Source organism: Vipera berus, assembly GCF_964194415.1.
Source record: "Vipera berus genome assembly, chromosome: 2".
In the NCBI taxonomy this organism is placed as follows: domain Eukaryota; kingdom Metazoa; phylum Chordata; class Lepidosauria; order Squamata; family Viperidae; genus Vipera; species Vipera berus.
In genome coordinates, this window is record NC_138203.1 from 232,554,989 (window position 1) to 232,577,513 (window position 22,525).

Sequence of the window (22,525 nt, forward strand, 5' to 3'; positions counted from 1 at the left end):
ATGTTTCCAGACCATTAAATGTTCTTTATATTAGTCCACAAGTTTCTAGTGGGGCTTATATGTTCATGTAACACACTTCTGTCACAGAAAGAAATGAAAGAAACTGAACTTCAGAACTTTAATTACCCATTCTTACTGGTGAAACTAATGGTGCCTTAGTAAAATGATTTGCTGATGATTAAAGTCTATCTTATTAGAAAAAGACAAACTAACATTCACCAATTTTTCACAAGTGATCATCAGCAATCTGTAAGAATGCTACTGCCTGGGTTTTAATTTACACTGAAATATTTTATATTTATACAATCATACAAATGCATAATATGTATAGATCTTAAGCTAAATAAATGTGACTTGGAAACCTGCTGGCAAATGAAAACACAAGATAACTAAAATTATGCACCTGGGGAACATATGCAAAAAGATATATTACTTCTTTTATTTCAATCCAACAAATTAAAGAGCCTCTGGATGATTTGTTAAAAGGCATTCTTTTGTGAGGGTCCTTCTAAACAGCAGAAGACATCTGCTCCAAGTAAAGACCAGCTAAATTAGAAATAAAATTACAAAATTCTTACAATCCACCATAGCATTAAATTAATCCACTTAAACCTATTCATATTCACAAGCTGCAGATAAATTTACATGATTATGCTTATTTACACATTTCAGTCATCAAATATTATTTGTTATTTTGCTCATATTTATCATGAGTCTGGATACTAACTTGGAAAAAAAAGACTGAATGATTAACAGGAAATTTGAGTCAATTTGGAAAGAAAGTGGTAAATAGGACATTCTAATGTAATAGAATAACAGAGTTGGAAGGGATTTTGGAGGTCTTCTAGTCCAGAGGTTCCCAACCCCCAGTCTGTGGACTGGTACTGGGCCACGGCATGTCAGCAACTGGGCTGCACAAACAAAGCCCCATCCGTGGGATGAAGGCAGCACACAAAACCATACACCCTATGATCCACAGAAAAACCTCTCTCCACAGAACCAGTCCCTGGTACCCAAAAGGTTGGGGATCTCTGTTCTAGTCCAACTCCCTGCTCAAGCAAGAAACCCTATACCATTTTGTCTATGGAGATTCTCAGTCTTCAATGTCATGGTTGTCCCAAAGGTGCTTTTTCACAAGAAAATTGGACTTTCTTGTTTTTCTTTGAAGATGTTTTGCTCCAAAGGTATAAATCCTGCCATCCCCCACCATCCAGTCAGAGCTGAAGAAGCTTCTTGGATGAGAAGCAAAACATCTTCGAAGAAAAACAAGAAAGTCCAGTTGTCTCATAAATAAGTACCTTTGGGATCTATACCATCTCAGACAAATGGTTGTCCAAACTCCTCTTAAAATCTTCCAGTATTGGAGCATTCACAACTTCTCAAGGCAAGTTGTTCCACTGATTAATTGTTCTAACTGTTAGGAAATTTCTCCTTAATTATAGGTTGATTTTCTCCTTGATTAGTTTCCATCCGTTGCTTCTTGTCATGCCTTCAGGTGCTTTGGAGAATAGTCTGACTCTGTCTTCTTTGTGGCAACTCCTGAGATATTGGAACACTGCTATTATGTCACCCTTAGTCCTTCTTTTCATTAGACATACCCAATTTCTGCAACCATTCTTTGAATGTTTTAGCTTCCATATTGGATGCAATATTTCATGCATGGTCTTACCAAGGTATTATAAAGTGGTACTAACACTTCACATGATCTTGATTCTATCCCTTTGTTAACAAATAAGAAATTGAAATGCATTCCAAGAAAGACAACCAGAAACCAAATTCTGTAGAGCAGTGAGAAAAAAATCAAATAAGTTTAGAGAAAAGTTATGAAGATAGATAATAACAGTTACATATATGAGAGGCAGTTAATACAAAAAATGTTCCATATTTATCCAAAGGTAAAAAAAATATTTGCAACTGTAAAAAAGATTTTGGCCTTAAATTAGAAAAGATGGGTGTCAGCAGAAGACAATGCCAGACAAAATACCAACTTCTGCTTTAATGGAAATAATGAAACAGATTGGATGCCAACTCCTAGGAATAATTTATCTACTTCCTACTTTCCTCCTCCATTATTTATTTATCAATTATATTAGCTGAGGATGAACTTTTACTAGAAGATATTTAATTTCCATTTCTAATTCAAAGAGTACATTTAATGTAGATATGAATTGGGATTTTAAAAGAACCCCTTTTTAAAAACAAAACTATTACCCTCATTTAGTACAAATGCTCATATAGGAACACACAAACACACACATAGGACTCTGTAGACAACAATTTATTTACCAAAAACATTTACTATAAAATTTCACAGAAACTCTTTTTAATCTCTTAAGAAACTATAAGAGAGGTTTAGAGGAGGGAAATGCAATGTAGTGCTATCTACAATGCATGGTATCAAATTCTCTTTTTATTCTGATCCAGTGGCAGCTATCTGGCTGTAACTAAATAACAGATACAAATGCATTGAGTGAAACTGATGGAGCTCAGTTACAGAAATTATAGATCTTCTCTAGAGATATTCTCACTCTGTCACAAACTATTAAATATTTCAAAGCCTTGTGACTGACGTTACTCCATGCCAGGGAAATGCTCCTGTACTTTCCTTATATGTCAATTTATAATGTTGAGTTTCTACCATATTGTTATAAAATGCTTGAGGACAATCAGGAAATTCTGTGACAAAATCTATCAACAATAAGGAAAAAGAAAATCAAATCAGGTTGCAGAGTACAAAGGTCCCTTCCAACTCTGTTATTCTTTTAAACACTAGCAGCTAGAGGAAAGTATACTCATTTTTAAAGAATTATGGGACCTGATAAATGAATGGAATAATTGGAAAATGTATCACTAGTTATGACTTGAAGGTCAAGCTGACTGAAGCAGATTGAAAACAGCCATTTGGGGATAGATACACAGACAGACAGACAGAACGATAACTAAGAAATAAAGGGAAGAAAAAAATAGTTTTACAACATAAAGATGAGCAGTTACTACATCAGTGATCTCATTTTTAAAAGGGAAATCAACACAGAATTGTGTGTGTGTGTGTTTTAATGAATAGTGTACAAAAGCAATAGCTTTTCTGCTATGAAAAAATGTGCCTCAGACACACTCTCCCTGTCTACGCATGCCAGTAAGCCACCATGAAGATGGTGGCAACTGCAAGGCCAGGTGGTTGGCAGGAGGCATTCTTTCTTGGAAGGCCTTGTGTGGACCGACTTGGATTTCAGATGACTCATATGAGCAAGTCATCTTCACCCATGAAAAATAAGGAAGTTAAATGGTTTGGCTACATGTTCAAAGAATTCTTATGTTGGTGATTCTCAAGTACTGATCACTTACACTGATCAAAGACACTCTTTTTCTTATGGAAATACAGTTCTTGCTAAAGCTGAGAGCAATCTTTTTCAGTCCCAGGAATAAGACTAATACTTCATCGTTGAGAATATCCAGATGCCTGATAACTTATTTTCTGCAAAAATATTTAACATGTCCTTTCAATTAGTCAAAGCAATATACAAACTCTTATCTAAGGCCAAAGTAAAATAATCCCCAGAGACATCACAGGTGCACATTCCTGTACTACTTTGCAAAAGATGATTTATTTACTACTTTAAAGAAGATGGGGGAACATCAGAAACCATTAAATATCTATTGGGCATGCTGGTTTCTTTATTTCTTATTAATTTCCTAGTTTTCCTTTAGCAGAACTATGTGATAGTTCTTTAACAGAACTATCTGGTAGCAGTTCAGCTGTACCCTTTCAACCAATCATGTTAATGGAAATCTACATATTGAAACCACACAAATTTGATATCAAAGATGAACAAACAACAGTTTACAGCTAAATAACATGACTAAGGCCTTTTTAACTATAATTCAGCAGTCAGTCACTATAAACAATATATCTAACCTAATAAATTATAGTCTAATAACTTGCTGAAAAAAGGGAAAGAGAAATCTAAAATTTTTTGGCTAAAAATAACAAAAGTATATCAATATGAAAAAGGCGGGACAAAAATCTAAAACAGGAGAGTGAGTATAATCACCAGAACATTTTACAAAGAACTTTGTCTACATAATATGGGAAACATAGAATATGGTTCTTGTTTTAAAGTCTTACTTGTAAAAGCATTTGGAAATTAATTCTTTTCTTTCCATCTGCAATTAGCTAGCAAATAAAGTATCATTATTATAGGATTTCTTTTAAAAATATGTTTTATTATTTTTTTAACATAATCACCTTAATATTTGGTAAACAGTGTGTTGTCTGAGTTTATACTTAAGAAACATTCACCAACAGTTGATTCCTATAATCTATAATCCACATAATAGCTTTACTTGATTTCCTCTTTTTCCCATAGTGTTTTCTTTTACCAACCTTGTTGTTGTTGTTAGCTGCGAAGTCGTGTCCGACCCATTGCGACCCTATGGACAACATTCTTCCAGGCCTTCCTGTCTTCTACCATCTTCTGGAGTCCATTTAAGCTCACGCCTACTGCTTCAGTGACTCCATCCAGCCACCTCATTCTCTGTCATCCCCTTCTTCTATTGCCCTCGATCTTTCCCAGCATTAGGCTCGCAGGAGTCTTCTCCAGCAACATAGTTCAAAGGCCTCAATTCTTTGGCGCTCAGCCTTTCTTATGGTCCCATTGCAACTGGGAAGACCATAGCCTTGACTATACGCACTTTTGTTGACAGGGTGATGTCTCTGCTTTTTAGTGTGCTGTCTAGATTTGCCATGGCTTTCCTCCCCAGGAGCAAGCGTCTTTTAATTTCTTGGCTACAGTCCCCATCTGCAGTGATCTTGGAGCCCAGGAAAATAAAATCTGTCACTACCTCCATTTCTTCCCCATCTATTTGCCAGGAATTGAGAGGGCCAGATGCTATGATCTTGGTTTTCTTAATGTTAAGTTTCAACCCAAGTTTTGCAATCTCCTTCTTCACCTGCAACAAGAGGCTCTTTAGTTCTTCTTCACTTTCTGCCATTAGAGTGGTATCATCTGCGTATCTTAGGTTGTTGATATTTCTTCCGGCAATCTTAATTCCAACTTTTCATTCATCTAGCCCTGCCTTTCTCATGATGTGCTCTGCATATAAGTTAAATAGGCAGGGCGACAGTATATAGCCTTGCCGGACTCCTTTCCCAATCCAATCAGTGGTTCCGTGTCCAGTTCTCACTGTTGCTTCTTGACCCGCATATAGGTTTCTCAAGAGACAAATAAGATGGTCTGGTACTCCCATCTCTTTAAGAACTTGCTACAGTTTGTTATGATCCACACAATCAAAGGCTTTAGCATAGTCAATGAAGCAGAAGTAGATGTTTTTCTGGAACTCCCTAGCTTTCTCCATGATCCAGCGTATGTTGGCAATTTGATCTCTAGTTCCTCTGCCTCTTCGAAATCCTGCCTGTACTTCTGGTAGTTCTCGATCCACATACTGCTGAAGTCTAGCTTGTAGGATTTTAAGCATGACTTTACTAGCATGAGAAATGAGTGCAATGGTGCGATAGTTTGAACATTCTTTGGCACTGCCTTTCTTTGGAATTGGAATGTAAACTGATCTTTTCCAATCCTGTGGCCACTGTTGAGTTTTCCAAATTTGCTGGCAAATTGAGTGTAGCACTTTTACTGCACTGTCTTTTAAGATTTTGAATAGCTCAGCTGGAATACTGTCACCTCCACTAGCTTTGTTGTTGCTCAGCTTTTCTAAGGCCCACTTCACTTCACATTCTAGGATGTCTGGCTCGAGGTCAGTGACCACCTCATTGTGATTATCTGGGACGTTAAGCTCATTCTTGTATAGTTCTTCTGTGTAATTTTGCCACCTCTTCTTAATCTCTTCTGCCTCTGTTAGGTCCCTGCCATTTTGGTCCTTTATCATGCCCATTTTTGCATTAAACATTCCCTTCATCTCTCCAATTTTCTTGAAAAGATCTCTGGTCCTCCCTATTCTATTGTTTTCTTCTATTTCTTTGCACTGTTCATTTAAGAAGGCATTCTTATCTCTTCTAGCTATTCTCTGGAATTCTGCATTCAATTGGGCATATCTATGTTTTTCTCCCTTGCCTTTCGCTTCCCTCCTTTCCTCAGCTATTTGCAAAGCTTCCTCAGACAGCCATTTTGCTTTCTTGCATTTCTTTTTCTTTGGGATGGTTTTAGTTGCTACCTGTTGTACAATGTCGCGAACCTCTGTCCATAGTTCTTCAGGCACTCTATCAGATCTAATTCCTTAAATCTATTTGTCACCTCTACTGTTTAAGCCTAAACTTTGCAAGGAGAAGCTCATGGTCTGAGCCACAGTCAGCTCCTGGTCTTGTTTTTACTGACTGTATAGAGCTTCTCCATCTTTGGCTGCAGAGCATATAGTCAATCTGATTTCTGTGTTGACCGTCTGGTGATGTCCATGTGTAGAGCCGTCTCTTGGGTTGTTGGAAAAGAGTGTTTGCTATGACCATCGTATTCTCTTGACAAAATTCTATCAGCCTGTGCCCTGCTTCATTTTGTACTCCAAGGCCAAACTTGCCTGTTATTCCAGTTATCTTTTGGCTTCCTACTTTAACATTCCAATCCCCCATGATGATAAGGACATCATTTTTGGTGTTACTTCTATAAGGTGCTGTAGGGCTTCATAGAACCGGTCAATTTCATCCTCTTCAGCACTGGTGGTTGGGGCATAGACTTGGACTACTGTGATATTGAATGGTTTGCCTTGGATTCGAACTGAGATCATTCTGTCATTTTGAGGATTGTATCCCAGTATTGATTTTCCTACTCTTTTATTGACTATGAAGGCTACTCCATTTCTTCTGAGGGATTCTTGCCCACAGTAGTATACCTGATGGTCATCTGAATTAAATTCACCCATTCCTGTCCATTTTAGTTCGCTGATACCTAAGATGTCGATGTTCAGTCTTGTCATCTCTTGTTTGACCACGTCCAGCTTTCCTTGATTCATGGATCTTACATTCCAGGTTCCTATGGAGAAAAAATCTTTACAGCATCGGACTTTCCTTTCACCACCAGACACATCCACAGCTGAGCGTCCTTTCGGCTTTGGCCCAATCGCTTCATTCTTTCTGGCGCTACTAGTACTAGCCCTCTGCTCTTCCCCAGTAGCATATTGGACGCCTTCCGACCTGAGGGGCTCATCTTCCAGCGTAATATTATTTTGCCTTTTGGTAGTGTCCATAGGGTTTTCATGGCAAAGATACTGGAGTGGGTTGCCATTTCCTTCTCCAGTGGATCACGTTTCTTTCTTTTTCTTTCTGCTTCTCTTATTGTTTTTTGTCTATCCAGTTCTAGCATTTTTCCTGGCATCTCTGCAGTCCATTTTGCCCAATCTTTTTTCTTATCCTCAAATTTGTTTTGTGGTGTTAAAGTATAAGTTGTCTTTTTCAAATCCAGTATTTCTTGTATTTTTTTCCACTTGAGTTAAAGCATACTTCTTTGTTTTGTTAGGTTCCATCTTTAAGTCTCTATCCTCAAATTTGTATTCAGTTGTCTGTTTTATCTGTTCCTTCTCTGTTGTTGTTTCCTGGGATTTTTTTTTTGTTGTAAAGTTAAATTGGAGATGAATTGGTTTATATTTTCAAAGTTATTTTGGATTGTTTTGTGATTTGAAATCATTATTTGAATTAGTTGCAACATATCATATGTCTCCTCTTGAAAAGTATTTATTTTTTCTTGATAGGGTCTTTCTATAAATCTCTGATTTTCCATGATGACCAAGAATCCAATTTTTTTTCTCTGCAAATAGCTTTGGGGTCAGAGTTAAATAGATACTTGTAATCTAGAAAGTTCAAAAAAGTTTGGGTTTTTTTTTGTTCCCTGAAGTTTGTAAGTCTCACTTTGTCTGCAGCCCAGATTGTTTTCTTTTTTGTCACAGCTGTTCTCTATTGTTAGAGCTTTGAAGGTCACAAGTAGAGCTTAGTTTTTTCCAGATTTTGCCAAGTCCTGCATGAAAGCCATAGCTGTCATAGTCTTCATCCATCACCAGATGTCAGCACTGGTTTTTCAAATTTTCAAAATGAACAAATTGCCTTTAAAATGAGAATCTTAACCATTCGGTAATTTCAAACATATCCAAATTTAGGTCATTTCATTTCATTTTAATACATTTTGGTCCTCCATAAAAGGGTTAATTCACCGCTTTTATTAGTAAAAGGGTGGGGCAAAAATCTCCCTCCTTCATTTTCAGAGGCTTTTTGCTTTTTGGGATTTTTTTTTCTTCAGGAAAGTTGATAAGTAGTTTAGAGAAAATTGATGTTCTTACCCAGATTCAAATGCACTGTTTACAATCTGCTTAAAATAGTGCTTTTGACTCTGGTTGCTTGCAGCTTGGGCAAGACACTGAAGTTAAGCTAGCCTTGCTCCTGTTGGTTTCTGGAAGGCTTCTTCTAGACCGATCGGGTCGACCACCATCTCTCCGAGGTCTCTGGGACTTCTTTCCTTCTTTGCTGCCTCTTCGGGGCAGCTTCTGGCCCATTTAGAGTCCCCTAACAGGAAGAAATTCAGCCAAAGGGCATGGAGTCCTGGACCCCTTGACTGCTGCACTACTCCAGAGGACCAGAAGTCCTATTATTGGATTTCTTGAATTGCTGTGTCTACACACATACAAACAAACAAATAAACTAAGAAAGAAAGAAAGAAAGAAAGAAAGAAAGAAAGAAAGAAAGAAAGAAAGAAAGAAAGAAAGAAAGAAAGAAAGAAAGAAAGAAAGAAAGAAAGAAAGAAAGAAAGTTAAATATAGTAATAACATATATGTGGACAGGTCCAGCATCAGCCATACATACAGCCTCTTCAGACCACTTCCAGGAGATGGTTACCAGCATCAAATTCCTGGATGTGCAGTTAACAAGTAGGCTGGCTTGGTCGCTCAACAGTGAGACACTGGTGAAACAGGCATAGCAGCATCTACATTTTCTGTGTCACATGAGAAAAGCACATCTTCCTTCCCCTCTCCTTACCACTTTCTACAGAGGGACAATCGAGAGCATCCTGTCATACAGCATCACAGTCTGGTTTAGAAGCATCACTGCTTCAGACAGGAAGGCAGTGCAGAGAGTGGTGACGATGGCTGAAAACATCATTGGCTGTTCTCTCCCTTCCATCCAGGATATAGCACATAAGCGTTGCTTGAGCAGGGTCCACAAGATTGTCTGGGACACTACACATCCTCTTCACAACCTGTTTTCCTTCTGGGAAGAAGGAGGCTTCATGGTATCCAAAGCAGAACATCCAGATTCAGTCGCAGGTTTTTTCCATACAGCATTAACCTTGTGAACTCAAATGTTTCCTCCTTTTGTTATGTATTCAAGATGGATGGTAATTAATATTTATATGTTACTAATATGTAAGGGTGTAGGTCTATACATATGTTGTATATAGTATGTTTTAAATGTGTGTTATGTATGTGTACACTTGAGAGCAAGCAACTAAATTTCATTTCTTATGTGTGATGTTGTGCCCACAGGAAAAAAAATAACAATAAAGGTTATGTCAACGCTGCTAACATCGAATGTTCTTGCTTGACAAGAGATGAAGAATCAGCTATTTCATATGTTAAACTTGTGTATTGCTTTAAGAGATAGGGTTAAGGCTGGGAGGATGGAGGAAGAGGATTGTACCTCAAGGCCATCTGAAATTAAAGAAGATAAGAACTTGGCTGTCTAATGGAAAAGAAACTAATTCTTTAAATTAATTGGAGAATGTGATTAATGACAAAAATAGAAGGGCGGAGATTTCAGATTCCAGCTTCTTTCGAGCAAGCATTTGCCAGTGTATTAGGCTAATAAAGGATTTTTAAGGTAAACAATGCCTCAGAGTCACTTGAAAAGCCCATACGTCGGAAACTTGACAGGTTATCTGAACTATTAATTTCCCAGTCCTATAGAATATTTTTAATTAAGGAAGAGTAGAAAGTTTGCAAGCTAAGCTCTACAGTGTGATTCTATAACTTCCCATTCAGTCATTAGCAGATAGCGTGGAGGAAATTGGGTCTACAACTCTTGAGTCAAGCTGTTCCGAAGTTGGCAATAAACAAAGTGTGTCACAACAACAACAGCTTGTGACACACATCTCCTTACAGGAGTTTTCAGCTGTGCATTAAACAGCTGAGGTCATTCACAGTGGTTAGCAATTGTGCCCTTGTTTGAGTTGCACTAGCTAAGAGGCATTAAAGCTAAGACCCATTAAACTGATCTTTTTAAAAAAGGAAGAAAGTAAAAGGAGTTTGTTTCCCTGATACCTCTTTACTGTTTGTATGTTGAGACAAAGCCAATACACAGTTAACATCCAATTCAGGCCAGATATCTATCTTCTGTATAGATTTTGGCCATCAATATCTAAAAACCTATCAAAAATTTAAATAATTAAATATTTCTGCTATGTCTTACTAAAACTTTGTGTCTTACAGTTTAAACAAAAACAATCAAAGTACTTCTAGATCATTGCAAGACCTTAAAGCCAACATGTCCAACTTGCAGCCCACGGGCCACAAGTGGCCCTGGATAGCTAGTAATGCTGCCCCACAAGATAATAAAATTATTAAAAAATAAAGGAAATTATTTTTATACTGTATAACTATACTATATATATTTATATGCAGTTCAAGACAATTCCTCTTCACTCAGTGCAGTCCAGGAAAGCCAAAAGTTGGGGAAAACATGCCTAAAAGGACAGGACACTTTAAATTATATTTACAAATAATGTGGGTCAAAAGGAGTGTGAAAGTTCCTTATTTGGAGTTCCAGTATTGATTTATCTTTTGGAAAAAATGCAGAGTACATAGGTGCAGATAAAGTTGTGGATGTTATAACATGCACTTCTTGTAAAAGTAGTGGCATGTAACATTCAGATTATTAGCTTCAGCTGAGTGTATCTGGGTACGTACAGCCATATTTTTTAGTTTATTTAGCCTATGGCATATACAGAGATCACACAATCTATGATATAGATCACCAGTAAAACACATTATACACACAAATAACAATATAACTTTAAATAAGGCATCAGCAAATATTTGTTTGTAAAGTGTGTGGACAATACAATAGACAAGCTAAAATGTTAAATTAGGATAAAACTAAGATAAAATTGAAGTTTTACCCTAATTTAACATTTTATCTTGTGCCACAGAATTGCAACAGGATAGATGTTATAGTTCAATGTCTAAGGAAACTAACCGTCTAACTGCTTCTGGTGTGACAACTCCACTGACCACTACAATGATATCAGAATAAATTAGTGTAGACCTAACCAGTTGGAGAAAGCTCTCAAATACAAACACGTGCATACGCTGTAGCAAACATAAACCTTATTTTTATCTCTTTAGCAAAAATTTAAAAACAATCCAAAAAAAGATTTAAAGAATAACTTAGTCTGAAAGATTTCTGAATTACAGTAAAATACTGATTTAATTGATCACTATTTCACTGACTTCAGATGCAATGGACAAATCCTCTGTCTGGATATAAACCTGAAAAAGTGGACAGGTCTGTTGCCTATGAAGAAATCCAGACCAGCCATTTAAATTTACTTTCAGTTGTATCAGATTTACATCATTTCCATCTATTTATGTCATTTCTGTACTGATGTCATAATTCACCTGAGGCAAATTGCCTCAAAAAGCATATTTTTGTGCTCAGCTCCCAATGAATGGTCCATTAAATCAAGGTGTTACTATACTATAACTCTCCATTCAATGTAAATATGACTTTCCTTTCTCCAAGGAAAGAACAAAAATGAAACAAGAAGGTCCCACAGATCCTACACAGCAAGGCATTAAAACGTCAGAGCAGAAAACAATATTTTCACTTTTTTACATGAACCTCTGTGGTTACAAAACAGTATTAAAACATCTGCAACTTTTGTACAATGTCTGAAGTTTGGAAGCATGCTTTAGAAACAAGAGTAATACTTAAAAATTAAATAATTAGATGCACAGGGTTAGAGATTTTAAAGCAGTAAGAGATTCTATAGATGAATCCAGCAATAATGTAGCCTAAAAAAATATGGCATTGAATTTTAGCATACACTTCCTTTCCCAAACTTCTTAATTTTCCAAATGAATGCTTGGACAGATTCCAGAAAAATACTTCCCCCCCACTTCTTTTTGAAGTCTTTTAAAATATGCAAACATAATGCCTTAGTCTCTTTCTATTTATGCTTATAAAAAGAAATTGAATGTTATCTTTTCTTTCTCTTATGTGTACTCTGCCTTTGAACTCTAATGTATTACGTACCCTGAAGCATCTTTTGCACACACAGCTAGTTGGCAGTGAGTGGCAACTGGCAGGAAGGGCACTCCCATGATTTATGAGTGAGTTAAGCCTGCCCCTCTCACTGCTCCATCAAAGTCACCATCACTAATACTTGAAACAGAACTCTGGGTTCTTTTGCTTGATGTGACTTAATGTACAGGTCACTAGTAGATTGTTCATGTATGTCGGCAGATATTAATCAATTTGGCAGCCAATGAAGAGGCTGATTTAGACCGTGTGGAGAAGCTTTAGAGTGGTCATGTGTGGAAAACCTTAGCCTGTTAATAGAAGACACTATAGGTAGTCCTTGACTTACAACAGTCCATTTAGTGACTGCTCAACGTTACAACAGCAATGAGTTATGACCGTTTTTCACACTTATGACTGTCACAGCATTCCCATGGTCACATGATCAAAATTCAAATGCTTGAAATTCAAATATTTATAACGGTTGCAGTATGCCAGGTCATGTGATCTAATTTTTGTGACCTTCTGGCAAGGAAAGTCAATGGGGAAGCCAGATTTACTTAACAATCTTGTTGCTAACTTAAAAACTGCAATGATTCACTTAACAACTGTGGCAAGAAAGGTTGCAAAATGGGTCAAAACTCACTTAACACATGTCTCACTTAGAAACAGATAGTTTGCATTGAATTGTGGTCGTATGCTGAGGTCTACTAGTGTAAAGATGGGACACAGTAAATCTGATTAATTTCAAAAATACAGAGAACATACAATCTGGTAACCAGGTGTGCATAAGCCCCAAGAAAAAGACAAGTCATCTATAAGGACCTTTATAAATCAAATATCATAGTGAATTATATATTTGTGTTTATTTCTTACTCTGTTTTCTTTTTAAGTTTTTATTTTTAATCTGTGAAGAAATTGAACAAAATTAAATTGGAAAGCTGGGAAGAAAAAGGGTGTAAAAATATATATAAAAAGGAAGGAAAGGAAAACTAGCTCTTTATTCATTGATTCTGGAAAATATTATGCCAAATTTTGTCATTGTTATAGCTGGACACCCTTTATTTTCCAGGATTAGCTGCAAAATCTAGTTGCAATATCTAGACCATTTTGATGCTAGAAATTTGAGGCTTTAATACTGCAGTAATAACCAGTTGTAAGACAATTACTAGGGAAGTCTGTACATGTATTAGCCAAATAAAGCAAAATAAATAAATGTTGTTACTCATACTTTTTATACAATCCTTTTCAATTTGTAAAAATCTAATTTTATTTGTGGGCTAGAATACAGTGCTTTTGTTAACACATTGTAGATTATGTTGATTTAAGATGGCCTCATTGATACAGTCATAACCCAATCCTTTTATGCAAAGTACATCTTTTCAAGTTATCAAGTATTTCACTAGTTTGTTCTAACTACAAGTGTTATGTTAACTTCTAAATAATTTTATATTCATAACATTTTATTGTACCATTTCTCTTTTATTTTATTGGTTGTTTTTTAGTTTTACTTTATTCTTATTACATCCCATTTTCTTTCAACGAAGTCTGATTTCCATATTATTTTCATGTTGTATTACATTACACTTTTTCTCTCTCTTCTTTAATTTTGCAAAAAAAAATGTTAATGGAGTCTCCCCACCCCACCCGACCCCCAGTTAGGTTGGTAAGGCAAACTTTCTTTATAAAGGAGCTGAGACTTTATTATCGTACTGAATCTTCAAAAGCATTTGGAGAAACGATTTACACAGAACCAGATTTTCCTGGAACTCTGTCATATCATGTATAGTGCTGTTCTATTTCATTTGCCTGCTACCATGATACATTTCGCTATTTCTTTTCATTAAATAGAAATATAGAATGTATTTATGAGAAAATACAGACAATAAGAAATGTACCTTTCCAGCTCAGCAATTTTCTTATCTTTGTCATTTTTTTCATTCTCTACTTCTTTGAGGATTTCTAAGAGCCTGTCCACTTCAGCTTGGGTTTTACCACATTCCTCCCTATAGTAGGCAGCCTCTTTGTCAAGCTGCTTCATTCGATCGGCAAATTCAGGATTCTTCCGAGCTTCTTCCTCAGCTTCGTGAGCCTGTTAAATTAAAATAAATAAATAATTCACTAGCCTTTTCCCCTAATTTATTGTGCTATTCTTTACTGCTAAGCTCTGTATAACAAAAGGATTACTAGGTATTCTGTGAGTTGGTGGCATGTTCTTGCTATTGGGCAAAATCTATTTTCCTTCAGTGTCCCATTATTTGGGGAGGGCTGAGACCATAATTCTAAGTTCTAGAAAGAAAATTTCTTCCTGGAAAAATCACATTGAACAAGTTAACATAAGCCTACACCTGATATGGTTTGATTTAATAACTACTTTAAGCAAATCTTGAACAACTTAATGCAAGTTATTTATTTCAGGCAAGATGTGAATGCCTCAGACTAATAGTTTTACCCCGAATCCCCCTTTCCTCCCTTATTTTATTTCATACTGCCAATACTTAACCTGAAACATAAGGAGAAAGAAGCCCCGCATGGAACAGCACAAATAAACGTACCTGGCAAACACATGCATGAGTGGCTGGTCAGTTCACAAACAAGAAAGAATGTAATGAACACAACAGAAAAGAAAAGTGCAGAGCCCAGTCTTGTTCCCATTAAAGCTAATGGCAAAACCTCATTAATGTCATTGAGAGCATGAATGGGCCAAAAGGGTTTAAAACATTACACTGAAATAATCACACACAGATGTAAACAAGAATGCACTGCAATGCTTAGCCTACCCCTTGTTTCCCATTATTCCTAATTGGCATCTCCAAAGAGCAGGCAGAGAGAAAACAAGTAGTTTAACTGCAGTGCGCATTAAAGACAGAATTCAGAGAACAGTTTTTCAATGTACACAAATACATTTTACATGATTAAGGATGCTCTGAAAGACTGCATGTCCTGCTGCTATCTAATAATACAGTACAAGTCTCGGTGTTGGTTCTATTCCTTGCATAATTATTATTGCAGAAAATAAACTAGCAAGAAAAAAGCAACACACTAAACAAAGCTTACATTTCAGATAAAAGATCACATTGATATCTACTTCTTGAAGGTTTACATGCTTTGCAATGACTTTTTTCAGTTTTGAGCAACTCTTGAGTTTCAGTAAAATATGAAGTAATGTACAAAAATCAAATTATTAATGAATTAATGGTCAGGACAACTTATTGCATGTAACATATTAGTTAAGCATGAGGATGATCAAAACAGGTTTATTCAGAGTAGATCTCTTATTCTCAAAGAAACTTCTGAGGCTATTTCAAAAGTGGCGAGTTTCCTACATAGACATACTTTAAAAATCTAAATAAATCATAAGTGCACCATTTATTCACAAGGAAATCGAGCTGTATGACATTTTTTCCTATATGTAAACTATATGTATAATATACTTTCTAAATGGAAAAGTTAGAAATACAAGGAATTCGCCATGATTGAAAAAGCTTAAGATTAAATACCAAGAGAATAACTTTCTGCATAAATCATATATAACTTACACCACTTACAAAATACACAGTTTGTCAAGTATTCCTATGAGCTACTTTTGTTAATTTCAGTGGACACTTGTTCAAATCCAAAATAAGTATGCCCTAATATTAAAATGAGAATTGTGACTTTTCTGAAATTGCATCTTGGATAGTCTAATAGAGAGTGCCTTAGAATTTGAGGGCTCAAATACAGCCCCCTGAATCTCATCTAGAAATCTTAAAATGAAAAATTCAATAATGCTATGTCTATTATAGGATATGGGACTAAAGAGGGTAAACAGTAGAAAACAACACAAATTAATTAGCTTTGGCAGAGCAGACTTGTGACACATATCTCTGTGCTTTTTGCAACAATAATTGAACTGAACTATGGAAGACGTGGCTGAAAGTTACTTCAGAGTACAGTGAATAAATGACACTTCAGCACCTTAATAATTCATGCTAGATTTTTGGGTATGTTGAGGAAATGAGATTAAAAATATATTTAGGCTATATGCTGAGTTGACTACTATAGTTCTTCATTTAAAGAAGTCCTTGCACTTGCCATTTAGCAAATAAGACAAAAGTATTATTTTTAAAATTTTGAAGATTTTTTTTAATATGTGAAATGTGAGAGTTTAGGGAAATGTTTGTTCCATTTCCTAGACTTACTTTTTCTTCAGGGGGAAAAATGTGAAGGCTTATATGGTCCATTTCAAATAACAAATAGATGTGGAATAACAAAGATGAATGATCAGTAGAAGAATGAACCAGAATCTTTGGGGAATATTTTTATTTGGGTTTTCCAGATAAGCTTTCAAAAGTAAGATCTTCATTCAATGCAATATTGAAAAGAAACAAGATGGAAACATATTGTAGATATGGGGAGGATTTCAGACTGGACAAATGCTGACACCACCAGCAGCAGCCACATTTATTTTGTGATCCGTCAGCTTCATTAAAGAAAAATAGGGGTTATTATTCTTAATATCTCTATGGGAATTCTTGGAATATCTGGGGATCCATACATAACTTCTTTAAGAAAGGATTAGAACTGAGGCAGCCAAGAAAGCAGTAGCAGCAGGATAGTCTTCAAGAGGGAGACAGGTTGTAAGTGGTTGAATCTAAGTTGTTTAAGGCTTTAAACATTATCATGAGGATCCTGAATTGGATCAGAGGGTAACCAGCCAGCAGAGAACTCTTAGCTCTGCCCATGTTGTCAAACAAGAAGTTAGAGTCAATATATTGGTATAGGCTTTCATGGCCAGTATGAGTTGGGCTTTAGGGTTTAGTGACTGTGGTCTAAGCAACAGATTTCCTGATGTTTCACTGGCAACAGTGGCTGGTATTTTCAGAGGCCTTGTGGTCTGCAATCTGCTATCTAGACCACATTCACTAAATCTTAAAGCCCAACACTACCCAATTATAGTTACTGTTATAAATTATAAATGATCTGCCAAGGCATTCAGGAGTATTGTCAATATCACTGTGCTGTGTCTTTCCTATTTTCAGGTAACCAAGGCCATCTGCATCAGTTACCTTTTGAAGTCAAATCTGCATCTAAACAAATTTCAAAAGGTTCCACATGATCCTTTTGATATGAAAACTGTTGGACTTTCAGTAAGTTATAAATGTGATCAGAACTATCTGCAAAGAGCAGTCAAAACATCAAGATGGTGGCTAAATAGGGATCTGGCTTTGATTACATTGAAGTAGTCCTTGGTTAATGATGATTCATTTAGCAGCTGTTTAAAATTGTGACAAGGGAAATTACACAAATCTTCGGAATTGCGGTCACTGCAGTCACATGATCATGATTTAAGTGCTTGGCAATTGGCTCACAGTTAGGACAGTTGCAGCATCATTCATGTGATTGGCATTCCTTGCCAGCTTCCAACAAGCAAAGTCAATGGATAAGTTCACAGGAGGTTGCAAATGGTGATCCCATGATGTAGCCATGTCACTTAGGAAAAGAGTTTCCAGTCCCAACTATTGTCATTAACCTGTAGTTGTGATCACCATATTGACTTTTCTATTTCCCTCCTCTATGGACATTCCTAGTGTGTGAAGGGAAGGGGAAGGGTCTGCTATGCAAAATGTGTTGAGCTCTTTGTATGGGTTTTTGTAGATTAATTAGTTGTATCTAGGGGCTGGTTCATATTCTATGGCCCATATACTGCACCTCTCATGTATATGCTATAGATATCAGTGCTGTACACTGGAAAAATAAGAAAGTCTAGCATGGGAAGGCCTAACTATGAATGTACTGTGATATCTATCACACAGAACTAGAATGTTCACACTGACCAAGTCACCAGGAAAAGTCACTTAAAGTATAGACTCCAGATAGCCTATGGATTGTATGGATATACCCTAACTCTATTCTCAGAGGTTTGTTTCTTATGTTCTTATGTTCCCTTCAGCTCCATGGTATTAAAATACATTTTCTGCAATGCTAAAGAAATCTACAAAGTATTAAGGATAGGGATCATACTAGTAACTATAAACAGGCATCTCATATTAGGTTGCTTGGAAATCCCAAGAGAAGAGATCAGAGCTTTCCTCTTCTTTATCCTTTTCATCCTTCATTATCCACTCATTCATTTCCAAAGTCCATCAAAAGGATAAAGAAGCTACCTCCAGACCTCTTCATATTGTTTATTCAATTTCTATCTACTGGTTTTTATTGCTGAATAGTACAATTCAGTAGACAAAGTTAAGGATTAAAATATCCCTACATGGAGCAAGGAATATAAGATCTCCAAACTCTTTCCAATCTTCTTCTCATTCTATATTCCTATAAATGTTTCAGATCAGAAAATGTAATAATGATGTCCACCAGTTATTCACATTTAGCTGGGCTAAATTAAAGACCCCTTCATTTTTTCTACTTAAGAGCAAGCAACCAGATATACGTACATCTGGGGTTCAATGAGTAAGCCCAAAGAACTACACAACTGCTGTATCAAAGCATACTCAAGGGAAGGTACATAGTTGCTTCAGCCTTGCAGGTCTTCAAGGCCAAGCAACACTTAGGGTATATTATAGGTCAACTGTCTCTGCTGGTCTTGATGGATTGCAGCAGCAACATAGTTTAGCTGTTTTGGGATCATATCCAGGATAAGCTTAAAGAAAAGGAGATCCATCCATTATTTTATGTAATCATAATTACACTCATGCAATTTGATTGTCTCCAAATATTTATAGAAAGTTGAATGAATTATAAATTAACTTTTAAAAACTGCTAGAGCATGAGACTTCTATTGTGTGCTATATCCATGTGACAGTTTATGAACTGTCGACTAGTTTTCATGCTTCTGCACACCCACAGAGAGAAAAGGGGCTGAATTTGGGAGGAAGGAAGAGAAACCTAATCATGTTTTATGAAAAAAATCAGTCTCACATTATTTTTCCCTTGTTATTCAAATTATTATACACAGCAATATTATTTTATATAATGAATGTAAAGAATTGAAAAAGTGTACATTATTTATTATCATGCTATACGTATCATTTATTCTTCCAACATCGATATATAAGCACAAGAGCAATACATGTTTATTTAGAAGAGCCAAAAGATGAGTATGACTAATAAATGAGACAGCAGAAAGATGCATGCAAGAAAATACCTTAGATCCTTCAAATTGGATTTAACAAACACCATGCTATCAGAGATGGTTCAATTCCAGTTATTAGTTAATAGCTGGGATTGATTGGAGGCTATAATTTGGAACTGTCCTTTAAACTGACTTTAAACATTGTTTGCTGCTTGCCATTGTTTCTGCAAACATTTAGATAAACAGAATCCAATGGATAGTGTTCCTTTAATGCAGAAAACAAAAACATTTTCTACAAAATACAGATAACCTCAGGACAAACGGAAAGATTCAAAAATATGATCTTTTAGCAAAACACTACAATCCACAAACTATTTAAGAGAGAAACTATAATCAAATTAGGTTAGTAAATCAGGGAATGGCTATTTTATTTGGTGTGTTTTCACAAAAACACCAGCTGCCTGCAATTATTGCAGGTTCGCATCCCACCAGGCTCAAGGTTGACTCAGCCTTCCATCCTTCCGAGATAGGTAAAATGAGGACCCAGATTGTTGGGGGCAATAAGCTGACTTTGTAATAATGCCGCTTTGGGGGGGAGAAAGCCCTAATAAGCAGGCATATACATAGAATGAAGGCTATTGCTAAGCACATTTGATTTGTGCTTAGATTGTAAGCTGCCCTGAGTCTTCAGAGAAGGGCGGGATATAAATGGGATTAAAAAAAATAAAATAAAATAAAAACAATGACTATCAACTGAAAAGTATTGTGTAACTATTTTATCTTGTTTTCTTTAATGGAGTTCCTCTGACAAAAGGCTGAGGCAATGATATTTCAATACCGGTAGTAGAAAACACCATCAGGACTGAAGAATATATAGATAATTTGAAGTTCCACAAGAGGGAGCCACCCTGGAGAAGGCCCTTCTTCGTGATCCTACTAGATTGATCCTAACCATCCTTAAGAAAGAGGACCCATAGCACTCCCTGCCACCCTGCTCTGGTGGGTCAGATAGATGTGATTAGAAAAAGATGTTACATATACCTGACCTATTAGACATTCACATAACCTGGTGGTCCCGAGCCATGAAGGACTTTAAAGTGACAACCAGCACCTTGAATTGGATCTGGAAGCAAACAAGCAGTTAATTCAGCCCCTGCAGGAGAGATGACACACGTGCACAGCTACAGCAGCACACAATCATGTAGTACACTGCATTTTGAACCAACTGAAGCTTGGAAACCAATGGAAAGTATGAGAGAGCTACCGGGCACACAAAAGCACAGATCCTGACTTCATAGGGCTCTTATCCACCAACCCAACCAATGATCTAAAGATGCCCTCCAGGGTCACAGAATACATATGGCTTTCTCCTTTTATTACTTTTCAAAGAAACATAAATGTTTATTATAAATTCACCAAAAATCAATATGTTCTTTAATATTTTCAAATGTCATCTTTCAGAAAATTAGCTTGTCTCTTTATTAAAAGACAAGAAATGCCACAATAATAGAAGAGAATTATAGTTGACTGGAAGCAATAATAAAAACCATCCTCCATACACAACACTCAACCCAAAGGGGCCTAATAAGTAGCCCAAGGCCTGAGAAGATGTAGGAGCAGTCTACCCTATTGCACTTATTCAACTTAAAGACATTGTCCAACTGCAATCAACTCTGGGCCACCCACAATTGAAATTTCTGAGGGAATGCTGTTCCAGAGGGCAGGTGCTGTGCTAGAGAAGGCATGGGTCTAACTAGAGGATATTGTTTAATTAATGAGAACTGGAAAATGCAAACTCTATTTAATCTTACAGGATGGGCAGAAGATACTGTAGACAGTTCCTCAGAAATCTAGGCATGATGCTGTGTAAGCTCTATAGGTGATAACCAGCCACTTCAATTGCATATAGAAGTCTGCTATTATTATTAAGAATAATGATCTGTGCTATTAAGCAGTGCAACTTGTAGAGCAGAGACATTATATGGCTATTATGAGACCTCCCCATAACTGTTCATATTACTATATTCTGGCCCAAGAGCAATTTCTCAGTAATATTTGAGACAATCCTATACCAACCACATTGCAACAGTTCATGTACAAGGCTTCCAGAAAAGTTAACAGAATCTCACTGTAGAACTGATGTTTCAAATTACTGGGTAGAAAATTATTGGAAAGACAGAATAATGCTCTGAAAAAAAAATCTCCATTTTAAGTAACATTATTTTGCCTTGAGGTAGGATGTTGGGCTTGATGACCTTCTGGATTATATCATTTCAAAACAGCATATATTGTAATCATTTGTGGAAATCTGATGAGTTGCAATTTGTTAAGGAGAATATCCTGGCTAAGAACCTGTCTAAAAACAATGTATTAGATTAGTTATCTCACTGCTCACCTTTTGCTATGGCAGCTTCCTGAGCCAAACTATGTTTTATTTTAGCCATAGACCTGCTAGTGAGAAATGTCAAGTTCTGGTTTTATACTCAGAAAATCAATAGCGGCATGCAACCTCTCAGTCAGGATGGGCTCCCTCGTGTCTATGTCACACTGACCCTGTTTCATAGCAATACTAAGCCAGTATAATTGAATTTAAATCAATGTACTATTTTTGGAAGCATTTAAAGCAAAAGGGGGGGTCTGAGGAACTGAGAACAGTTTGCAAATTATAAGCTTCACTAAGACTAACTTTTATGTCAGCCTCTTTCCATCATCCACTACTCACAGGATCTCTAAAGGGAACCTTGTATGCAGTTCACACAATCTTTCAGATTCTTAAAGGGATATTTATGTATTTATGCCCTGAGTCATGCTAAGATTCTTTGTCGGAAACAGTAGGCAGGCTAAACCTCGCTAAATGCCTTTCTATAGGCCATATAACGTTCCTTTCTAGGGGAAATGTGTGTACAACACATCTTTTTCACTTTTGTAGTGGTTCCAGATAGATTTCATATTTTAAATAAGATGATGGAAATGTTATTTAAATGAAATAGATCTTAGAATGCTTTAGATGAGAAGTAATTTTAATTTTACTCTGTGGTTTACAAACATCCCAGTTCAGAGAGTAGTCCTAGATGAGAAATGATCTCATTTCTATCTTTTGGGGGCAACCACAGTCATTTGTCATTCATCAAAATTTATCTTGCTAGAAATCCACTTTTTGTGGAAAAAAATCTTACTTCATTGATGATTTATTTCCAGCTTAAGCCTGGAACACTTAAAGTGACTAAAAA

At 36.3% G+C, this 22,525-nt stretch overlaps 1 protein-coding gene across 1 annotated transcript in view; it reads right to left on the minus strand.

The window, feature by feature from the left end:
- The window catches only part of ERC2 (ELKS/RAB6-interacting/CAST family member 2), a gene marked incomplete at its 5' end in the record, with an annotated part of 592,568 nt that overhangs the window by 275,923 nt on the left and 294,120 nt on the right, over positions 1-22,525 (minus strand). Inside the window, one exon of the mRNA XM_081317437.1 lies at positions 14,128-14,321. Within this exon, the coding sequence (XP_081173563.1) occupies positions 14,128-14,321 (194 nt within the window). The remainder of the gene's footprint in view (positions 1-14,127; positions 14,322-22,525) is intronic.